The sequence below is a fragment of the Rhinolophus hipposideros genome (genome assembly GCF_964194185.1).
Source record: "Rhinolophus hipposideros genome assembly, chromosome: 22".
NCBI lineage: Eukaryota > Metazoa > Chordata > Mammalia > Chiroptera > Rhinolophidae > Rhinolophus > Rhinolophus hipposideros.
In genome coordinates, this window is record NC_138068.1 from 20858540 (window position 1) to 20877173 (window position 18634).

At 40.1% G+C, this 18634-nt stretch overlaps 1 protein-coding gene across 3 annotated transcripts; it reads left to right on the forward strand.

Annotated features, from left to right (window-relative positions):
• The first annotated feature begins 290 nt into the window (after positions 1-290).
• Positions 291-18406, forward strand: EIF2S2 (eukaryotic translation initiation factor 2 subunit beta). 3 transcript variants are annotated; one of them, XM_081034296.1, is made up of 9 exons: positions 291-479; positions 4907-5084; positions 6570-6673; positions 10130-10265; positions 10936-11036; positions 11650-11798; positions 13877-13933; positions 16034-16119; positions 16790-18406. In XM_081034296.1, the coding sequence occupies exons 1-9, from the start codon at positions 465-467 to the stop codon at positions 16963-16965; spliced, it is 1002 nt and encodes a 333-aa protein (XP_080890422.1). In that variant the 5' UTR covers positions 291-464; the 3' UTR covers positions 16966-18406. The 3 variants fall into 3 exon arrangements, with proteins under 3 accessions (XP_080890422.1, XP_080890423.1, XP_080890421.1); XM_081034297.1 differs by having other exon boundaries at positions 338-539; positions 4765-5084; XM_081034295.1 differs by lacking the exon at positions 291-479 and adding an exon at positions 2576-2637 and having other exon boundaries at positions 4856-5084.
• The last annotated feature ends 228 nt before the right edge of the window (positions 18407-18634 follow it).

The following is an 18634-nucleotide window of genomic DNA, read 5'->3' on the forward strand; positions in this document are numbered from 1 at the left end:
ACCCGGGAGAAATGGCCCCGAGCTGACTCCACAAACACTGCAGAAAAGCGCGGACTCGCCACTCCACCTAAGACTGAGGTAAAATTCACCACCTTTAGAACCTTCCCGGAAGGCTGCCTCAGACGTCACGCACGCGCACGGGTCGCTGGGCGGCCGCCGCGCAACTGCCCGCCTGTTCTAGGAGGACTACAACTCCCGGCTTGCCTGGCGACGCGGCGTCGCCGGGTAACTCGCGCCAGACGGAGGGCTTTGGGTCAGCTCCTCCGCGCGCCTGCGCCCTGGCGGGCTCTGCGCAGGCGCAGCTCCAACGCTTGGGAGGCGAGGGCGGGGTGTCGTTCCCTTTCGCTGATGCAAGAGCCTAGTGCGGTGGTGGGAGAGGTGTCGGCAGGAGCAGTGCTGCCGCTGGGGCCTGGGGCTGACCCGTCCGACTTCCCATCTGTGCCGAGCCCAGTCAAGCCGCAGCCATGTCCGGGGACGAGGTGAGGGCCTGAGCCTGGTGCTAGGGCTAGGGACTGAGGCGGGGAGCCGAACCCATCCTAGTGTGGGAGACGGGGCCTGCGGCCTAGCGGCCGGCCGCCATGTGGGTAACCGGGCCTAGGCGACCTGGAGCGGTAGAGCAAGCGAGGACTCCGGAGCTTCGGGCTTGGCCGCGTCCGGTTCTCTTCTGGGCGGCGGCACTCAGACCCGCGTTTCCGGAAAGGATAGCAAGTTGAGTCGCTCTCCCAGAACGGCTTGAATGCCGGCGAATGCCCCAACTGAAGGAGATTGAGGCTGGCGACCCCTGCATTCTTTTCGACTTGACACTGCATCTGTAACTCTTCGTCGTTGGCCCCGGCAGTGCCGAGAGGGGCCTCCATCGGCTCCGGTGGAGCGCCCTCGTGAAAAACTTGGCCGGCTTGCTTGACCGGGCCGGTATCCGATGCTCGTGTTCTCATCTCGAGCATTATTTCTTTAAAAGGCCGGGGGCTGAGGGGGAGACAGGATGAGAGGAAAAGATTCTTCGGGCTCAAAGTGACTCACCTCGGGAAGTTTTAGGGCGGGAGTCCCTGGGCTTTCCTTAACAGCCCACGGCGACGGGAGCGGGAAGTCCGTGCTGCGAAGCCGGTGGGATCTTTTTCACGGTCGTGCTTGTACCTCAGCAAGTTTCCTCAAATCCCATTTGGTCATCCTTATCCCGATTCACGTAAAATCAAACAGCTTAAAGTGAAATTTGATTTTAAGTGCTGTCAGTAGGTACCGATTGACATGGTGGGGGCTACATCTTATCGGCTAATTACAGCTCCCCACCCAAAAAAAGCTCTTTGATTCAGAACCCACTTAGGCAAACGTTTGAGTGTTTGGCCTATAGCGCCTTTGAGAGAAGGAAGGGGGACAATTGGAGGATTTCTCCATCGTTGGCTTTGGAGGTAGTGCCTGAAGGATCCTTAGAATGTCCTCAAGTAGTGGAAAGGTCTGGTCACAGGGCAAGGGAGTGGTGAAGAAGACAAGGGAGTGTGCTCGCAGAAAGTAGAATATTCTCCAGTTAGGTTAGAGTTAATCTCTTGAAATGTAGGTAGTGGCCAATTCACGGAGGTTTGAAGACCAAATTAAGGAATTGGGATTCATTCTGGAGGAGCCTCCAACCTCTCATTTGATGCCCGCAACAACTCTGATTGCTCTGCGCTGATATATTTCAGAAGTTCCTGAGAGTGGCAGCGTTTCACATTTTGTTCACCCATTTTCTAAGCTTTCCATAACCTACAACAAATAAAGTACCTATGTAGTGCAAGGTACTGGGGGTGCTAGTCTGTGTGTGGTTTCTATGGTAAAGTACTCAGAAGTGTTGTAAGGGAGGTAAGAGAGACCTACTAGTTGCTGCAGGAGATAGAAATATAGAGCCTTCAACAGAGAGATTTGGGGGCCTGGAGGATTCCGTTTAGTAGTGGGATCAGGTTTTGAAGGAAGTAGAATATGAATGCATTACTGAAGGGTGAATAGGATGTTGTCAAGCGGAGATGGCAGAACCAGCATTCTAGCGCAGAACTTTCGAAAGCCAATAAAGTATTAAGCAGCATGGCACTCTTTAGGTCTCCCATCCAACTTCATTTTATAGACAGGAAATTAGGGCCCAGAGAGGTTAACTTGCCCAAGATCACAGAGCAGGTTAGTGGGTCCAGAACCCTGCCTTTGGCCTCTATTCTGGAGGTATGTGAAGGTTCTGGTTCCTCCAGTATTGTTGACTAGATAAGTATTCTTAGGCTAACCCTTAACTTCTGACTACAGACTTGTAAGGATCAAGTGAAAAATCTGTACGTGGAAATGATTCAACTGCACGCATTTCATTTTTAACCTGGTAATTAAGCCAAAACTCACCAAACATAATGTCTTTGAATTTAGTGGAACCCAACACCTTTTAAAAGCACTATTCTAGAAATACGGGTGCTACCCAGTAAGGAAAACTTCCCTAATCTTCAGGCATTCGTTATTTTTCAGACCATTTTTTAAAAGTGATGTCAATTATCAAGATTATTGCTTATTACTAGGCCCCATTCACAAGGTGTCAGAACATCGGGTTTTCATACAGCACTAGGTAAGGTGTTTTACAAAAGAAGCTTTAAAATGAAAAAGAAGTTTCTGATTAAAAATAAAATGTATGTTGTATGAAGTTTACAAAACAGAAGACAGAGATGTCACCCAAAAATGACAACACTTGGCATTTGTTCTGTTCATCTTGCTTTTATGGGTTCTTTTGTAACTAACCTGGTGTGGTGTATCCATCAAGCTATCATCTTGGGTAAGGTATGACTGATGGGAGTAGGCTTCCAATATGATGAAGCACTTGGCTATTGTCTGGGTAATTTTTACTGGTATCTCTTTTTCTCACCTTCTCCAACCCAACCCACAGTGGGAAGTTGGAAATGAAAAACTGCTTTAGAAGGTTTTGTTATAGACTTAAAAAATAGCAACAGAGTGTGTTTTTTCCATAAAAACCTGTTTGCTCCTCAAATCCAAACTAGTTTCATAAAGAAAACATTTGGAATGTGATAATTTATTGTCATATGTGAGTGTCTTAAAAACCCATTTTTTAGGTCAAGACCAACATGGTCTTGTGAGTGAGAGGTCTCTGCTTTGGGCACTGCTTTGGGATCCCTGGTTTCCTTATTTTTAATTTGATGGATGGTATGAATAAAATGAGGCAATGAATATATGTCTTAAGTATCCAGAGAAAATAAAGAGATGTTAACCATTTGTGTATAATTCCTGCATGTTTAATACTCTTTAGTTGGTTACAACCAAACTTACCCTATAGAACTAAATACAGATTTCTTCAGAAGATAAGGCAGTTTTAAGGTTGTCCTTTTGATTTCAGAATCCCTCCCATCTTTGATCTGTCTTGCTGAATAATAGTTAAAAGATAATTAATATTCCAGGGCTTTTGATACTTGAAAAAATGCAGTAAATGAATTGTAAGCCCTGCCAGACAACCAAATTCATAGCGCCCGGAGTACTGTTTGTCCTTTTGCCGAATCTCCATATTGTAGAGTGCGGATGTACTGTAGCTGTCTCCCTGGAACAGATAGCAGTACTCATGTGGGGTGACCTATGTCCCAGTACGTCAGCAGTGGGGAACTCTGTCCTCCTGGCTATTCTCTTTAAGTTTGCCAGATTATGTTCTTCACACTTACTGCGTCTTTAGAATTCTTCATTTATACAGTTAGATCCTTACTAAGATAGGAGAGGATGAAATGAGGCTGTATGAATTCCCAGAATGTCTTGCAGTTCCTTTATTATTGGGTGAGAATGATAGCCTTATTACAGACCATGGTTTGGTTTCAGTGTATCTCGGGTTCCTTAATGTACTTAGCACATAAAGAAATTTAAGCTAACTTAAGCAATTTGGGGAATTTTTTTTTGTTTTTTGGAGAGTTTCATGGTACATCTTGGATATCAGATCACCCCGAGAGGATGAGATTTCACTGATAGGAATCGAGATATACCATGCTATGTAAACTGTAAAGCATTGCATAAATTATGATAATAATTGAATTCAATCAGTTGGGCTCCAGTCCTTTTAAATACTTCAATACATTATCACAACAGATCATTGGGCAAAATGCTGGATTTAAGCATGGTAGAGTTTGGACCAAGATTGGTAAAGGGCTTAGAGAAAAATACTTGGGATTTGAATCCAATTTTGTTTGAATCACTCTTTCCACACTACGGGCATCTTCCATATATGTTGTTTAAACTATTATGTCTAAAATAACTTTATCTGTATTTTTTTCTAAGATAGTCTACAGGAAGTTATAAATTAGTTTTTCACTTATTCTCTAGTGGACGTTAGCTAAAAATAACTTAAGAAAACTTTTAATGTTCCAGAAACCAAAAAGAAGAGTAAAAGATTGTATAGAAGTTTCTCTTACTCAGATAAGAGATTTGCTATATGAGGTTGCTGATGGATTTCCTTATAGGTTTGTCTGAATTTCCAGATAAGTTTAAAAAAAAAATTATTAGGTCAAGTCTTCTGGTGTAGCCAACCCAGGTTGCCAACCTTAAATAAAACATATACGAGTATAACCTGCCTAGGTATTGGTTTTTCTCATCCATAAAGTAAGGGGTGTAGCATAGGTCCCTTCCCTAAATTCCATGATTTATTCATCATTTGCTCATGGAACTGAAAGTGAAGTTGCTATATCTTGTGATAATTTACAAATTGAAAGGCGGGTATACATGTTGAAGGATCATCATATGATCACATGCTGCCACCCCCACCATGTTTAATAGTATAAGGAAGGTTGGATGGACTTTTTTTAAAATCCTTTTTGATACTTTAATGCATCAGATACTCTCAAGAGTTTGCCTTTTGCGGATACAGTATGTTTGGAATGTGACCATTAAAAACAATCACTTGGTCCCTTTTAAACAGATGATTTTTGATCCTACTATGAGCAAGAAGAAAAAGAAAAAGAAGAAGCCTTTTATGTTAGATGAGGAAGGGGATGCCCAGACAGAAGAAACCCAGCCCTCAGAAACGAAAGAAGTGGAGCCAGAGCCAACTGAGGACAAAGATGTAGAAGCTGATGAAGAGGACAGTAGGAAAAAAGGTGAGCGGTAGACGGGAGAGAGTCGGGTTTCCTGGGAGACAGGGTTCTCTCCCGTTGATGTTTTGGATTTTGTGCATACAGTAACCTCACAGCCTGACAGGCTGTTCCAGGGAAGTTGAGGACATCAGCATCTGTGTGCACTGGACTTTGTCAGATTTCTGATAGACTTGTCCCACTGAATCCACAAGTGGCAGAGGTGACAAAACCTTGTCATTCCTGGGCTGGTTTTCCAGTTTAACTTGTCAGGTCTCTTCTCCAATTTTAATGGTGATTGTATTTGAGTGTAGGCAGAAAGAAATAGGACCAAGAAAGTCAGTTTGTGTCTTAGCAAATATGAAAATATATAGAAGAGATTAAAATTACAATGTAAAATGTTTCGGTTTAGACATCAGCATTAGTTATTCACTCTTGTGCTCTAACATAGAGACAATTTCACTATTGAAAATAAATTATTCAGTAAATTTAATGTTTATGATTCTGTTTATAATGTCTGTTTAAAAATATAAGACACTGCTGGGAATAGAGAGAACAGGAATTCATTGATCATCTACCATGTGCTAAGCATCTTATATGTTTAAAAAGAACTTGGAAAGTAAGTCATTCTTGAAATTAAACAAAATAAATTCACAAATAGCTTCTTGGAAAACTTTGTAGCAGAGGGATCCCAAAATGTTCCGGGTGTATAACAGGACAGAACAAATGGAAAACTTATGGAAAAGAACTCATTACTCACAAATGGTGGACAAAATTTCATTTTATCCATGTTGTAGCCTTATTTAATGAATATGAAATACTTTATAAGGCCTTTCCTTGGTTGATTCAATAACATGTTGAGCTAGATCCTAGAATTTAGGTGGAAAAGTCATAGTATCTAGTAGGGAGATAGATAAGCCAGCCGGTAAGTACCTCTGTTGGGGTAACAGAGGGTACTGTTGGAGCACCTGAGGGGCACCTAATCCAATTAGGGGAAAGGAGGAATAGGCTTAGGAGGTTTCTTGGTGGAAGTAACTTCTAACGAAGATCGCATGAGATGAAGGTAAGTGCTATGTGGGAGGGCCCGTGGGAAGGCTTGGAGGTGAGAGATTACACACTATGCGTGAAGAAGGGAAGTAGTTCAGTTGGGCTGGAACCAGGGATTAAGGTGTGGGACATGAAATGGTAGATAAAAGTGGAGGGATAAAGCTGGAGAGCCTTGGAAATTGTGTTAGAACCCTGACTGTGTGTTGGGAATAATGAGACATGTTACGATCAGATTACTAAATAAATATTCTTAACATGGTTCCCTAACCAGATTTTTCCTACAAACCATTGTGTTTCTCAGAACCATACATAACTTTTGTGGTTGTAGAACCCACTGTACTAATTAATACCTGATCTCTCTATTCTGGTGACTTGATTAATTAATAGCTGAAATGTTGGTTTAACTCATAATTTGATGCTTTGCCTTCTGATATTTGTTAATTGAATCCAGTTATCTGTTTTTAGATGCTTCTGACGATCTAGATGACTTGAACTTCTTTAATCAAAAGAAAAAGAAGAAAAAAACAAAAAAGATATTTGATATTGATGAAGCTGAAGAAGGTGTCAAGGTAGTATTGCTTTCTTATTGAAGGTAAAATTTGACCTCTTGAAAGGTTGCTAAATGGCTGTTCCTCCCTGTCTCATCTCTTACTAGCTTTGCTTTTAAGTACTTACCATGTTTCCACAAAGTTAAGACCTAGCCAGACCATCAGCTCTAATGCGTCTTTTGGAGCAAAAATTAATATAATAATTTTTATATAATTGTCATATAATAATTTTTGCTCCAAAAGACGCATTAGAGCTGATGGTCCGGCTAGGTCTTAACTTTTGGGGAAACACAGTAATCACAGCTGTTATGGTCATTTTTTGGGCATTGTATCTGACTAGATATTTTAAAGGAACTAATGATTCAAAGGAATGTAAATTAGGTTTTATACATTGTATTGTGTGCCTTTAAAATGTTCACAAAATGCCCCTTTTCATTAACCATACTGAGATTGGCTGAGGGGGAGATATTTCTGTAAGAAATCCTGTGAAGCAAATATTCTTCTAGTTTCTTCTGTTAAACTTTTGGTAGCATGTTGAAGATACACGACCCCAGCCTGTGGTGGTTGGTGACTGATGATCTTATGGCCTATAGGAGACAGAGCATTCAGGCTGGTTTTATGGAGTTCTCTGATTTTGTGGATTGTCTTATTACTGAATTGATTTCCAATACAAATATCTCAAAATTGAACAAGTAGAGAGATGGGTGGGTAGGTAGGTAAATGGGAGGATGGATGTAGGAAGGAGCTGTAAGTTTATCCTTCCCTTTCTTAAGAGCTACCATTTTAAAGACCCTGTCCAGGACTCTTGAGCAGAACTCAGCATCTGTTTATAAAACCCAAGATAATAGCAATTTTCTGTATACACAGAGAAAGAGCAAGAGTTGAAAACACACAGATGCACTAAGTGTCCTATTTTGTGTCTTCTACCCAAATTTTTCTTTGGTAAATAGTTTTATTTGTTCAAACTCAAGTAAACAAGGTGTATCCCACGGATAGCGGGAAATGTATGCAATAATTCATTGAGTTTTGGAAACTCACAATTTTGATGACTTGGTTAATTCAGCAAATATGTACTGGTGATTACAGTGAGTCAGGCATTGTGTGCTAATTGCAGAGGTACTGAAATGAATAAGATGTTTTTCCTGTTTTCAGAAGTTATGTTAGTTAAGGGATAAGTTAGTCCTTTAGAACAGGATGATTTTACCTGGATTTATCTTATTTTCTCCCTGGTTGGGGATTCTCTTTTCTTCCTACTATTGCAGGGAAGTTGAGAAGGAAAAATGTTTAAATTGTACTGAACAAGTGAGGTTTAAATATCCTGAGTAACAAAGTGCCACACCGGAGATATGCCACAGTCAGTCTTGGTTAACAAGGTTTTTTGGTTGATTCCTCTAATAGCCTTTGTCATGAAGGGTCACTTATGAGCTCTACTCTTATTAAGTGCTTGTATACTTTTTTCTCTGCTATTGAAGTCATAACGTAAGACATTATTACAAATATTCTTATCAGACAAGTCATGGATGTTAATTAAAAGCTGAAGTGTTTTTAAGATCTTGGGTTACTCTCCCATCTGAATTTTCAGACCATCACCGGGCTTTTGACAAATCTTGAAAAATTCTATGTGCTAGTGTCTGCCTTTCACTGGGTCGTAGCCTCGGTTTGGAACTAGATCTTACTGGGATAAAATAAATAATAGTATAGGACGAGAAGTTGACTGGTGTGTGCTAATTTATATTCGGCATATCTGAGTTTCTCATTTATTGACTGTCATCTTTGAGACTAGGTTAATGCCTCGTTTTTTGATTGCATGTTATCCAGCTAATACACATAGGCTGATCCAATCTTTGATGGCCAAATGTGGGCACTAAGACTATACAGTTGGATTTGGGATCTAAAAGTTGGGCTTTGTTTACTCCCAAGCTGTTCTAACTTTTCTGCTGATAAGATTTCTCAAATGTCTATAGCCATTGTGGGACTAGTTCAGGATGTAGGCACCCAAAAATAGATATTGATAGGTAATGTTGACAGCACATTTCAGGGGAGGGAGGTGGGTAAGCTGATGAAAGGAGGGAGGAATGAGAAGGCTAGACACAAACACTGGCCCTTTCTGCTCTTCTGGGGGTGAGGGGGTTACACTCGTTTCTGGGCTGTGACATGCCCCGTTTGCATCCATGACTACAGCAACTAATCTTGGGATCAACCTTTACCTTGTCTCCATCCATTCGTCACGTGATCCTAATTCTCCAGGGGTTCTGCCTTTTCCCTCTTTCATGATGTCCTCTATTGAAGTGATGCTTCGCAGTTGGTGCCAAGCTGATTGTGGTCTAATAAAAATTAGATATTTAGTCTTTGTCTCTGTCCTGGCATACAACTCCTAAAGCCCTTGGAATCTCCACAGTGATCAAAGTATCTTTTGAGATGACTGGTGGCTGGGAGTTCCTGAGTAGCTTCAGCATAGGGGCTGCTGGTCAGAAAGATCAAGCCACCCCCCACCCTCAGGGGAAAGGGTTGGAGATAGAGTTCAGTCACAGTGGCCAATGGTTTAATCAGTCATGCCTGCATGATGAAGCCTCCGTAAAATCCCCTAAATGGTGGGGTTTGGAGAGCTTCGGGGTGAACAAATCAGGGTGTCAGGAAAGTAGGGTACCTGGAGAGGGCCCGGAAGTGCTGCACCTGCCCCCCTCCTCCCCTCTCCTTGCTCTGTGCGTCTCTTCCATTTGGCTGTTCTGTGTTGCATCCTATATTATAAACTGGTAATAGTTCAGTATTTTCCTGAGCTCTGAGTCATTCTAGCAAATTATTGAACCTTGTGGGGAGGGTGTTGTGGGAACCGCTGAATCTGTAACCAAGTCAGATAGAAGTGTGGGTAACTGGGGACCCTATACTTTTGACTGGCATCTGAAGTAAGGAGTCTTGTGGGACTGAGCCCTTAAACCTGTGGAGTTTGTCACTGACTACACATAGTAGCAGAATTGTACTTCACCTAGTTAGTGTCAGAGTGTTGAACCAATGTGAAAAAACACCGTGTATTTGGTGTCAGGAGGAAGAAAAACCCTCCTACTGACTGCATCAGACTACTTAGAAACTTCTTTAAAATACTCCTGACCCCTGTTCCTGCTAAAGATTGTCAATCAGAAGATCTAAGAATCTTTTTAAAGTTTCCCAGGTGATTCTGATAGTGGCCTGGTTTGGAAACATGGACAATAATTTTATGATTCCAAGGCTGATGGATAAAAGAAAGGAAAAGATCCCACAAAACTGTCTTTTTTTTTTTTTTTTTTTTTACAAATCTGTCTTTGAAGAATTTCCAGTTTAAATGACAGACTCTAAGCCATTTGTGCTCACCTGTGACATTTCTTGTATGTAACTAGTTTTGAATATCTCATTTTTTTTCCTTTAAAAGGATATCAGCCCATGTCATTAAAAAAAAAATGGTCCTAGTATCAAAATGTTGATACTCTTATCTCAAACTCTTAGGATCTTAAGATTGAAAGTGATGTTCAAGAACCAGCTGAACCAGAGGATGACCTTGACATTATGCTTGGCAATAAAAAGAAGAAAAAGAAGAATGTCAAGTTCCCAGATGAGGATGAAATTCTAGAGAAAGATGAAGGTAATATTGGGGGCTCAGCAGCTTGTTTCTAGGTTACTCAAACCTTTGGCCTAGGTCTTTTTGATAGGTGGGTTCCTTTCCATTTTTTCTTGTGCCTTATTTCCACTGCCTGATAATGGAAGCTAAAAGGAGTTAGTATCTAACTTAATAATAAGTTAAAGATTTCCTGGGGGAAGAATTTGGCAATTGTGATTTCATTAAATCATACACATTCGGCGATTAGGAAAATTATTGTAACTGAATTTTAAATAATGTTAAAAATTTTTTAAATATTTTGTTAAAAGTGCTGTTTTGTTAGTTTCTAAGTGCTATAGAGTCTTTTAAAAACTTGACTATACTCAGCAGATGGGATTTTATGGATGTGGATATTTCTTAAGTGCTTCAAAATAGTAGAATTTTTTTCCTCTAATTATCCCAGTGCATTATTTTATCTTGTTTTTATCAAGTGTGTGTCTGTGTTGCCACAAATGCCTAGAGAGCTCTGTTAAAGGGTGATGAAAATCGTAGCATCCCTGTCTTTAAGGAATAAGAGGCTGTTTGTGAACCTTGATGCCTTACGCTTGGGGGTGTTGTAAATGCAGTTCTGGGAGAGAAGACAAATGTCTTCGAAGCTTTCATTTCTCTAGATCTGCCTCTACCCCTCGTTCTTACAGTCTTTGTTAATCTGTAGCTTTAGAAGATGAAGACAGCAAAAAAGATGATGGTATCTCATTCAGTAACCAGACAGGCCCTGCTTGGGCAGGCTCAGAAAGAGACTACACATATGAGGAGGTAAGACAAATTCTGTTATGAAAAGGGGCTGAGCTGTTCACTGGAACTCAAAAAAAAGCAAGATAAATATAAATGTTCCCTGAATTGGAAGGGCCATTGAACTACAGATTGATAGTGAAACAGACCAAGAGGTCACACAGCCAGTACGTAGTTTGCCTGATGCCCGCACATGGGGTAGGCTGCCTAGAGTGTGGCAGTCATAGTACTCACTGATCCCATCTGAATCCATGAACTTCTAAGGATGTGGAGCCCCCTGGAATGGAGGTAGGGGTGGCAGTGGGAAGAGGAAGTGGCTGATTCAGGGCCAGGAAGTCAAGTTTGCTTGTTTGGGCTTTCCTGAATCTTGCTTTTCATTGTATCATATATTCTCCCATAGAAACAGCAGAATTAGTAGGGACTCGTTCATTCATTTAATTTTTAACAAGGAATTGCTGAGCTTCCATAATGGACTAGATCCTCGTTGAGAATTGAGTCCTGCTCTCAAGGAGCTCCCAGAACATGTAGTAAAAAGTGAAGTTTGCTCAGCTTAAAGGTAAAGCAAAGTGAGTTAGGTAGGAACTTGATACTCCTGCTTTTAATAAGAATGTACATGAATACCGTTTTATCTCTATAGCTACTGAATCGAGTGTTCAACATCATGAGGGAAAAGAATCCAGATATGGTTGCTGGAGAGAAAAGGAAATTTGTCATGAAACCTCCACAGGTTGTCCGAGTAGGAACCAAGAAAACGTCTTTTGTCAATTTTACAGATATTTGTAAACTGTAAGTTGGTTAATGGAGAGTCGTCATCCTAAATACCAGATTCTCAGTGGAGTTTATGTTAAAGGTCCTTATTGTGGACTTTATTGCAAGTAGAAGGAGAATGCACAACTATCAGGGTTGGTTTGAGGGAAGTCAGTTCAAGTCCATCAGTTCTTTCGACTCACAGGTCTCAGGGCTTGTTTTATCAGGTATCCAGAGGTGAGAGAAGCCAACTCATGCTGATGCATGAGAGTTTATCCTTACCAGATGGAATAAAGAGTGAGTAGGCTGGTTGTAACCCTCAGAGCGGGAGCATGGGGAGCCCAGGGAGGCGGAAAAACCATCAGGCTGGGATGGGCCTGCCAAGCAAGTGCAAACAGTGAGCTCTGGGAAAGCAGCTAAATTTGGTGTGCCTCTTCCTTGGATGGTCATTGCCAAGACACAGTCGAAGAGATTTCAGCTTTCTTTAGTATATGTGCTGCTGAAGCGAGCACTGATTTCAGCTTTCTTGATTACCATCACATTCCATGTCTGCCTATAGCACCCCTTGGTCACTGTCTGGGCCTGGCTCTTCTTAGCTCCTCAGCTATACCTTTTCTGGCAGGTTCCTTAGGGCCACTGACCTTATCTACTATTCTTCAGTTTCATAAGTGATAATGCTTGTTGCAGATGAAAGAGAAAAAATGGTAAACAAAAAGAGAAAATAATCACTAAAAATGCTACCACCCAGAGATACACCACTTTTTTTCATTGCTTATAGGCATTACTTTAGACTTTTTGCTGATGACAACAGTATATGCGTATTATAGAAAAATTAGAAAATATAGACATGCTAAAAAGAAAAAAGAAAAATCATCTGTAAGTCCACCATTAAGAGATAGGAAATTATAGTTTAATATTATGTTTAGCTAGTTTTATGCATATCAATATTTTTAAGGCATCATACTAATTTTTAACCTGTTTTTCTCTTAATATACTGTGAAACATTTACTTGTCATTAAGTTATAAATGTTTACAGTAGCTACACAACATATTCTAACAGTTTTTGAGTTATACATGGTTGTTTCCAGATTTTTATTATCAGAAGCATAGCTTTGGGGGACATCTTTATCCATGTATCTTGGCAGTAACTCTCAGAATAGAGCTTTAGGGCAAAAATTCCCAAAATGCAATTGCTGAGTCCAAAGGAATATCAAATATTTTTATGCCAAACGTTGGGAAATTGCTTTCCAACAAAACTTGTACCAGTTTATACTCCCACTAGCAATGCAGGAGCTTGTTTCATTATCTTTTCACCAACCTTCACTCATACTTTGGGGGCTGGGAACTGTCTTTAAAATTGTAATAGTATCTGGTTATTGAAACAAGTTTAAACAATGCCAAGCAAGTTATAGTTAAGTTAAAAAGTGAAAATACTGGGCTTTGCTTTGGATTTGCTCTTCCCATTTGTATGTTTTTTTGTTTTTTTATGGAGACCTGTCATGTTCTAAAAGCAAGATAAAAGAGGTGTACCATAATTTATTAACCACTCCCCAGTTGGTGAATATTTAAGCTCTTTTCAACTTTTCTGCTGTTATGCTGCCATGAAATACTTCTCTATGTATTCATTTTTTTAAATGAAAATTTTTCCAATAGGAAATATATAGGAATTAGCATCACAAACACCCAAGTATCGTATTGCTTAGGTTTGGTGTATTTTGACATTTTGACACATTTTGCTTCTGATCTTTAAGAGGGTTTTACAGTTATACAATTAAAGCCATCTTTGTATTTCTCACCTTCCTTCCCAGAAAAAGATGTTATCCTCTAAAGTTGTTTACCTTTCCTGTCCATGTTTCTAGACATTTACTTGTATGTATATCTTCATAAATAACATGTAATAATGTTATATGGGCTTTAAAATGTAAATAAATTATATCATGTATATATCTTTATTTCACCATTTGATGCACTAAAATTCACCAAATAGCTGAGTAATCACTGATTAAATAGCTGATTAAAATCAATAGCTGATTAAAACAGTGAACAGGATGATTTTTTTAGAAGTTTGGTTAGATTTTCATGGAAGATAAGGTTTATATGTTCCACTTTCTTTTTAGATTACATCGTCAGCCCAAACATCTCCTCGCATTTTTATTGGCTGAATTGGGTACAAGGTAAGAAACTATATTCACATTTATATAGTTATATAGTTTTCCTAGACATTTCATGATTTCTCTCAACTTGAAAAGAATATATAAACACTTAGAAAAAACATTCACCTGATTATCCGAGGAACTTTAAGCCAGTGAAGGAGGAAAATCAGCTCATTTCTGTGGGAGAGCTTGGCTGCGTGAGAATAGAGAACAGAATAACAGTAGCTCCTCTGAACAGGCCTGCAGGCGTGCCAACATGAGTACCATGGCACTGCCGTATTTAGAGTTTCCTGTTGTTAATTGGAATTCTTGGGTCTTTTTATGGAGCAAATATTAGATTTCAGAGGAAGCCATTTTCTTAGGTCAAAAATTATTTCCTAAATCGTTAATAGGCCATTGATGAAATATAGCTTGTAAGTTGCTGAATGGCACAGGAGAAACATTGAAAAGAGGGATCCATAGTTAGTTACTTCCCTGTCTTCAGGGCTCACCTATTGAAGGCACTGAGCCAGTCCATCCCCATTCAGGAAGGCCAGGATCCCATGGAGTTTTGACCCTAAGTGCTAGGAAGCCAAATGTCCCTTTAAAAATAAGTACTCTCTTCCCTGATTAATTATAGAAAATAAAAAGGCATTCAAGGAGCAAGGGGGAAAAAATAAGTAGTGTAGACTTGGTATAATAATGATGACCAACATATACTGAGTGCCTGCTGTGTGCCAGCTCTATGCCCTGCACTTCTTTGGGAACCATCTCAGTCTTTACAACAGCACTATGTGCTGTCAGAAATGCATATTACCCATCTTAAAGATCTGGAAACAGGTTCAGTGAAGGAAGTTGTAGTTGGTCACATAGCTAATTAATGGCACAGTCGATATGCAAAGTCAGGTCTGCCTGTCTCAGGAGCTTGAGCTCTTAAAAGGCTTCATCCTGTGCCTTGCTGGCAGTACAGAGATAACTAAGGTATTGTTTTTCTTCCTATGCTTAAAACTCAGTTTGTAGGGATTGACTACACTGGCTATGGAGTTGAGTGATTTAATTGACGAGTGGTAGATATGTAGGCTCTGTTGTAGAAGAATTGTTTTAAATGTCGTAAATGTGTTACAATCATTGTTTATTTTTAACTTGCGTAAACTAATGAAGGAATAAAAGCTAGAAGTGTTTTTCTTACTTCTCAAAATAATTCAGTTTTTGTAGAGGTAGGATAAATTATAACAAGTTGTGACCAGTAAACTTAAGGTCAGTGGGCTAAATAGAGGGTTGTTGAGAAAATTTATTTTGACAGTGAATGAAAAATAAAATTCCTGCATCAAGCATTGGAATCACCATAACCTGGAGATTTAGGGTTACAGCCGATGGAGGCTGAGAATCATAGGAGAGGTTCTTGCAAGTCAGTTTTATAGTAAGATACAGAACAAATGTAAATTTAATGCTACCTGGCTGAATTTTGTTTCACTGTGATTTGTAATTTTTAACAAATATCTAGCCCAGAACTTTTGTTTCTTTTCAAAAAGTGTCTCTTTAAGCACCATTGACGCTATGTGGTTTGTGATTTCAACTGTTCTGGGGGGCGAGGGGCAGTAATTAAGACTTTTATAGAGCTTCATTTCACACATTCATTTAAATGTACAATTCAGTGGTTTTTAATGTTCACATTAGTTGAACAACTATCACGACAGTCAGTTTTAAGTTTCATCAACTATAACTGAATCAAAATATTTGGTGCTTAAAATTTTTAAAGATCTGTAGCTCCTTATTTTTATATTTAGTTCCCCTCACTACTTTGCACATGGTATACATTCAGTAAAGTGTTTTTCCTTGTTGGATGAATGGGCCATCACACACTAGGAATCAGTTTGTTTCAGACTTAAATTTAGTTATAAATTTGATTTGTTGCTGGAGATTTAATTAGTTGAAATTGGATTTACTGTTAGAAAATAATGGGTGGGCCATCAGGTACCAACTACTTAATTAAAAATTTTGAGAAACCAGGTAGTGTAGCACTGTTTCTAGAACTTATCCTGTGCCATTGAATATATCTTAATTTCATTAAATGTAAAGGTCTTGGAATTTGGTCCCTTACAGGAAAAAACAGTAAGGAGATATTTTTATTTTCTTTCATAGTGGTTCTATAGATGGTAATAACCAACTTGTAATCAAAGGAAGATTCCAACAGAAACAGATAGAAAATGTTTTGAGAAGATATATCAGTAAGTGTATAATTTTAACACGTTACTCTGAAATGTTCTCATCGGCTGTATTATTTTGGGGAGAGCTATTGGTTTGTAATGGAGCTGGAATGGCTGGCCTTAAAAGATGAGGGAAAATGATAGTGATGGAGAGGTAAGGCAGGGAGGGGGGCCCATGGCAGCTAATTAGGGGGATGGGGAGAGGGGTTTGTCTTTCCTAAGAAGGCCCAGCTAATTAAGGCTGCTAGTTGGTTCCAGGCTGAAGGCCAAGCAAGTCGTAGAAAATATGTCTGCATTCAAGCTTAGCCTGCTTTTATCTTTCTAATCACTTAAAACTGGCAGGTCTCTTATTATACCACCTAGGAAAGCTAATAAACTCTGAGTGGCTCTCCTGTAGAAGAACCAGGAATAGGCATCTGGCAAGTGTTCCTGCCTCCTTGGATATTTGGAGTCTTGTTTTTTGAACCTTTGGTTTGGTACCTGAAGCATTAGGTACTAAACACAGCAGAGAGCTTGTGTTTCCTTACTGTACAAATAGTTCAGCTATAAACTTACCAATAAGTTTAGCTAAGCTTCCTTGGTCTGGGTGCCAGCCTGGGCTTATGGAGTTCAATGTATAAGTGCTTCAGAGGGAAGAAACTTCTGGCTTAGTGTAGCCACTAGGTAATTCTGTATGTTTCTCTTCCTGCAGAGGAATATGTCACCTGTCACACGTGCCGATCACCCGACACAATCCTGCAAAAGGACACCCGACTGTATTTCTTACAGTGTGAAACTTGTCATTCTCGATGCTCTGTTGCCAGCATCAAAACCGGCTTCCAGGCTGTCACAGGCAAGCGAGCACAGCTCCGTGCCAAAGCTAACTAATTTGCTAATCACCACTGATTTTGCAAAGTGTGTTGTGGAGATTTGGCTGGACAGGTTTACCATCAGAGTTAATATACATTATATTAAAAACAAGATAGAAAAACTGCCAAGCTCTTTGGCGTGCAGCTGGTCTGAAATCCTTGCAAGATGCCGATGCTCAAGCTGTTGACATACTCCCATGCCTACTTTAACAACTGTCAGAGAAACATGATGGGTAAGGCGGTGCTTTTTTAAAATCGTTCATAGACTTCTGTAAAATGCAAGATAAATTAAAGTTATTATAACAGTGATTCTTTCAATTTGGTTTGTCCTTCAGTTTCTTTTCTATAAAAATTGTGCTTAATGAATTCAGCAAAACAGTTTGTGCCTGCGCTCTGGCGAGGTTTCTACATCCTTGTCCTGAGAGACTGGACACTGTCATGACAGGGGCTTCAGCTGGGAAGCCATTTTCCCCTCCACTTCTCTTGAGATACATAAAGTAGACAGCTTCACATTGACAGCTTCACATGTTTGGAGCATGAAATCTGGGAGGACAGCCTGTTTTCGGTGTCCAGGGACGATTATATATATTTGAATTCTTTACATTACGTGAGGATTATTGCTACTACCTCACTGCCAAGTCCTCCAGCTGTCACATGAGGGAATACAAGGTGCTAGGTACCCTCCCTCAGAATTTTCTTATTGGCCACTAAGGGAATCTTAGAAATATAGCTTTGAAGTATGTCTTGTAACTGGCATACTGATGAAAAACCCTAGTTGTATATCTGTTGGCAAGAAAGAGATGTGGCATGTATAGTACAGAGAACTCTTCTGAGAGTCTAAACAATGATACTAGAGGAAGTTTTTCTTTTTCCTCCCCAACTTGTTCTGGGTTTGAAAAGGCCCACCACAAATGTTTTTCTATTTTCTGTATTAAAGTGTCTTGAATGTGACCATGAGAAACCAAGAGCTGATGCTGTCTGTGTGGTGCTTCTGGTGCCTCCAGTTCTGCCTTCTAAGGGGAATTGGCTGAAAGGCTATTTCTCCACTGAGACGGGAGAAAGATCATCTTATGTGTCTGTGATCTGCCTTGCACACACTTGCCGTGGATAAGAGCATAACATTGCTCCTCACTTGTTGCAAGACTGATCCTAAGCAGCCCAGGAGCAGTCACTCACTCAGCCCTGAATGTCTTGACCATGTTGTTTTTAATCACTGTGACCCTTAGTTTTAAAGTACAAGCCAAGTGTAAAACACTTTGGCCATGAAGTAATGGAGGGAGCAGAGCATTCCTTCAACCTATTAGGTCCTGAGGGGACCACACACTGGCTGAGCTGCCACCACTGCCCTGATGAACTCAACTGCTGTTTATAATGCCATCTTCCTTCTTTTGTATCTTCATCCACATGATTCCCAATGTCGGATGTTACTGCGTGAATAAAGCAAGGATGAGTGCCTCTTGTGTAATTAGTGCTCCATTGCTTTTGTGTGTATGCATGTGTTTTGTTCTTTCCTTTAGTGGAACTCCTTAGGAGAAGACACCGGACTTGAGTTTGATGACAGGTTGGTACACAATTATGTTGGCAATTTCAACCCATTTTTAACTTCATTCTCAAAAGATTCTCTGAACTGTTTCAGATCATTTAAGATCGTCCAATTCAGGTATCTCAATTAGTTCAACTCTATTGAA